Raw genomic sequence first — 4,972 nt, forward strand, 5'->3', positions numbered from 1 at the left:
ATGTCGCTTGATACACAATGATTACATTATTGTTTCATTAAACATTAAATACTTTTGAACAAACTGAAATGAACTTTTAAAGTAAAATATATTAAATATGTCCTGTTTGACTTTATATAAAACAATCATATTTAATATGTAACAGATAATCTATTTCAATAATTAGCTACTCGGCTAACTAGCATGCTAGCTGTGCTAACAGCGAGGCGGGATGTGGAAGTTTTCATAATTTAACAAAAATGTTTGTTTTTAAAAAGGTGATGATGTCAGAAACATTAGCTGCGTCACTACAGACACACAAACACAACAGAAACACAATCTTTTCCTGATTGTGTTSTTTACTCACCAGTTAGCGTTAGCGTTGTGGCACAGCTAGGCTAGCTAAGTCTAAACTCCCATGAGTCATTGCGCCAAAAGAGAGGCTTTGGGATTGGTTGATGGTTGGATTTTGGGGGCGTGGCCGTCATTTAGACAGATTTAATTGTTGATTCGAGATTATTTCTGTTTTAAAGTCAGAATGGATCAAACTAAAGTATCGATCCTGTCATCAGATCGATCCTGTCATCAGATCGATCCTGTCATCAGATCGATCCTGTCATCAGATCGATCCTGTCATCAGATGATCTGCTCGGTAGTTACAGCTGATCACTGGAGATGACAATTAGATTTATAAAATCTATTTAACTTGTACAGAAATATAAAATAAGTGCTTTTAATCTCAGGAATTCTGATGTTTAATAACATGAACTTCGTGTGTGCGCGCGCGCACGTGTGTGTGTGCGCGTAGGTGCGTGTGAGACTCACTCTGTGGTGTTTTCCTTCTCTGGGAGGATTCAGCATCAGTTGGTCTCTCTGCTCTTCCTCCATCCTGGGTCTCTGAGCCGCGGAGTCTCAGCGGGTTAGTCCGGGGGATGGTGCCTCTCTCTCGGTGTGTCTCAGCGGGTTAGTCCGGGGGATGGTGCCTCTCTCTCGGTGTGTCTCAGCGGGTTAGACCGGGGGATGGTGCCTCTTCTCCCGGGCTGAAGTTCGGGGCAGCACCGGGAACTTGACGCAGTTTGAACCGGAGCGGAGGCAGACAGATCCACACAGTAATGTCAGTATTTACTATTATTATTATTATTATTATTATTATTATTATAGACTGAAATCAAGTTCTGTAACGTGTAAGCGGTGATTTTGGGTTAAAAAAAGGCTGATTTTACACTTTTAAATTCCTCTCACACACTAAAGGTGAACTAAAATAAACAATAATTAAAATTTTCCAGTTAAATAACGTGTAGAAGTGAATTATTGTGAGATATTAGTGATTTTATCGGTGTTTTTGTGTAAAACAGTTGAAAACGGTGTAAAACAGGAGGGTGTGTCCACCAGAGGGCGCTGAGGAAAGGATCAATTATTTCAATTTAAATTAAAATCCTGATTATTACCTGCTGAGTGTGATCAGTTTTAATAAAAAGTCATGTTTTATCAGTCAGCTGATGTGTTTACATTTATAAATCTGTCTTGTCTTTGTGTTTTTTGGTAAATATTTTTGTTTCTTGTGTTGTTTTGTGTTACACCCACTCCTCATTTAGAGTAAAGCTTTCCAACTTTTACAAACTGAGACGAGAACAGAACAAGCAGAGAGAAGGACGTTTAGCTTTTATTTTATTTAGCTGTGTGTTCGGCTGAGAAACATGTCATGGAGGAAAAACAAACAGACGAGCCGAAGGTAGAAGAGACCAAAATTAAAATCAGTCTGAAGTTTGGCTGCTTTTAGTTTTTACCTACCATTTAGCTACTTCAGCTACTTACTGCCAGTGTTTTGCTCCTGGAAAAAAAAAAATATATTATAAATATACTGTGTAAAGTATAAACTACCAGACCTCCCTTCAAAAGAGATCAGTTTGCCTGATTAGATAATCATTAATAAAATAAATATTTTAATTCAACTTTGGCTATTTTAGTTCCTAGCTACCTTTTTGCTAGATTAAAATAGTATTTAGCTCCTTTCGGCTACCATTTCCTACATTTTTTTAACCAGCCTTTTTTTTATTTTTTTATTTTATTTTTTAGCTTTTAGCTGCCATTTAGCAACTTTCAGCTAACCTTTGGCTGCTTTCTTTTAGCAGACACTTTTTTTCTCATGTCTTTTAGCTGCCATTTAGTTACTTTAATTAGCCTTTGTATTTGGTTAGCTTTTAGCTGCCATTTACTTGTTAACAAAATGCTATCTAAATCAGCAAATGTAGCAAAAAGCTAACTGAATTATAACTGAAAGCCGAAGGTAGCAAAAAGCTAGCTAAACACAAAATGTAGTAAAAAGCTTGCTAAAAGTAGCTAAACAATAGAAAGTAACAAAAAGCTAGCTTAACTGTATTGTAGTCAAAAGCTATCTAAAAATGGCTAAATGCTAGCTAAAAGCTACTTTTATTTAGCCATTGTATTCTGCTAGTTTTACTTGTTAACAAAAGCTAGCTAAATTAGCAAATGCAGCAAAAAGCTAACTAAATTATAACCGAAAGCCGGAGGTAGCAAAAAGCCAGCTAAACACAAAATGTAGCAAAAACCTGCTAAAAGTAGCTTAATCGTAGTTAAAAAGCAAAAGTAACAAAACACTAGCTTACCCGTATTGCAGTCAAAAGCTATCTAAAAGTGGCTAAATGCTAGCTAAAAGCTACTTTTAATTAGCCATTGTATTCAGTTACTTTTTTGCTACTATTTACATGGTAACAAAAATCTATCTAAAATAACAAAATGTAGCAAAAAGCTAGCTAAAAGTAGCTAAATGTTAGCTAAATTCTAAAAGTAGTGAATATCTAGCTAAACCATATTGTTGTCAAAAATAGCTAAAAGTAGCTAAATGCTATAAGTAGCRAATAATTAGCTTAACCCTATYGTAGTGTTTGTTAAATGTAGCTAAATGCTAAACAAGGAAAATAGCTAGCTAGACTAYTGTAATCAAAAGTTAGCTAAAATTAGCTAAATGACGGCTAAATACCAAAAGTAACCAGAAGCTAGGTAACAACTAAAGGTCAGCTAAGAGTGTTGGGGTCGACCTTCAGCTACTCTAACATTATATTTTAGCTGTGTTGTATTAGCTGTGTCGGCCATCTTGAATCAGGTTATGGGGGTTCATCCAGGGATTAGTTTAGAATAATAAACTTTATTTTTATRGTGAAGGTTTTAGTTGAGTTCAGGATGTTTTAATCTTAAACAGTTTGATATAATTTATGAACATTAATCTGTAAATCTGTTTTTCCTGCAGCGAGCTCTCCACCTCCTCCTCCTCCTCCTCCTCCTCCTCCTCTTCATCCCTCCCTGCAGACGTCAGTGGAGCGTCTCAATCCCGCCCGGCGTTCAGGTTAATCTGATTAGGATGTTCTCCTGAGGCGTCTCTGTCCATGACGGCCAAGATGGAGACTCCATTCTACCACGATGACGCCCCGGCCGTCCCCGGCTTCAGCCAGGGGGCGGAGTTTGAGCGTTACCCGGGAACCAAGATGCTGATGAGCAAGAAGGCCATGTCGGTGACAGGAAGTCACCACTTCCTCGCCGGTGGGAACCCGACAGGGGGGCGGAGCGGGAACCCCAACAGCCTGCCGCTGGCCGGGAACAGCTCCCTGATGTCTTCGTCAGGAGACATGAACCTGCTGAAGCTGGGCTCTCCGGACCTGGAGCACCTGATCATCCAGTCCAACCAGGGTCTGGTGACCACCAGTCCCGTGTCCGGCTCCAGCAACCCCTTCATCTACCGCAACCAGGCCACCAACGAGCAGGAGGGCTTCGCCGACGGCTTCGTCAAAGCTCTRGCAGACCTCCACAAGCAGAACCAGCTGGTGGGACCCATGTCCCCGTCCTCGTCCTCTGGCGTCTCCTACCAGAGGAACCTGATGTCCGCCGGAGACATGCCGGTCTACACCAACCTGAGCAGCTACGGCCCCGCCCAGCACCCGTACTCCGCCGGGCAGATGGCGTACGGCGGGGGGGTCGCTCCGCAGTCCCACCCCCGAGGCCTGGACGCCCCTCAGACGGTCCCGGAGGTGCCCCACCCGTCGGGGGGGGACCCCACCTCCCCGCCCTCCCTCTCCCCGATTGACCTGGAGACGCAGGAGCGGATCAAGGCCGAACGCAAGAAGCTGCGCAACCGCATCGCCGCGTCCAAGTGCCGCAAGAGGAAGCTGGAGCGCATCTCCCGCCTGGAGGAGAAGGTCAAGGTCCTGAAGAGCCAGAACTCGGACCTGGCCTCCACCGCCGCCATGCTGCGGGAGCAGGTGGCCCAGCTCAAACAGAAGGTGATGAGCCACGTCACCAACGGGTGCCAGATCGCCGTGGGCTCCGCCTCCAGATCCAGAGGAGGCGGGACCAGCGAGGACTCCAGCTGCTGAGGTCTACGTGAGGACGGAGGATTCACGTTTACGGCTGAGACTGAGCGTCTCGCTGTCAGGACACTTTACGAGGATTTACARCCTCTGTCAATCATCCTGCCACGGAGGCGGAGCTACAAGGTCAGGAGAGGCTGGGGGAGGGGCCAATCTCTCCTGTTTTTATAAAGGACCTGCAGATTTTCATGTCTGAGGCGTTTCTTCATGAAATTTTATTTAATTTTACTTTTTTCATCTTTTCAGGTGTTTCTGCTTCAAACACTCGGTTCTGGAAACAGAAACATTAATAAATCCTTGAAGATGAACATTTTTACAGTGTAACTTCAGGAATAAAAACTAGAAACTGTAGAAACATCGTCACCTTTTAAGAAAGAAAATATTTGAAAGAATCATTTTTATGTCCTAACCTACAATATTTAATGTTTAAAATGACATTTTGAWTAAAGAAAGTTCCTGTTTTTAACTGATTTAATGAACTTTACAGACATTTTTTCGGTAATCTGATGATGCTTTCAGCTGCTTCTCTTGACTGTTTTACTTGTCTGCAGTTGAAGAATATTTAAAGAGTAAAAAAATAAACAAAATTTCAGAAAAGCAACATTTATCTT

At 42.2% G+C, this 4,972-nt stretch overlaps 1 protein-coding gene across 1 annotated transcript; it reads left to right on the top strand.

The window, feature by feature from the left end:
* Positions 1–712: 712 nt before the first annotated feature.
* Positions 713–4,959, top strand: june (JunE proto-oncogene, AP-1 transcription factor subunit). The gene is made up of 2 exons (XM_014032223.1): positions 713–1,093; positions 3,248–4,959. The coding sequence occupies exon 2, from the start codon at positions 3,384–3,386 to the stop codon at positions 4,365–4,367; it is 984 nt and encodes a 327-aa protein (XP_013887677.1). The 5' UTR covers positions 713–1,093; positions 3,248–3,383; the 3' UTR covers positions 4,368–4,959.
* Positions 4,960–4,972: the final 13 nt, after the last annotated feature.

The sequence above is a fragment of the Austrofundulus limnaeus genome, unplaced genomic scaffold, assembly GCF_001266775.1.
Source record: "Austrofundulus limnaeus strain Quisiro unplaced genomic scaffold, Austrofundulus_limnaeus-1.0 Scaffold1398, whole genome shotgun sequence".
Lineage (NCBI taxonomy): Eukaryota > Metazoa > Chordata > Actinopteri > Cyprinodontiformes > Rivulidae > Austrofundulus > Austrofundulus limnaeus.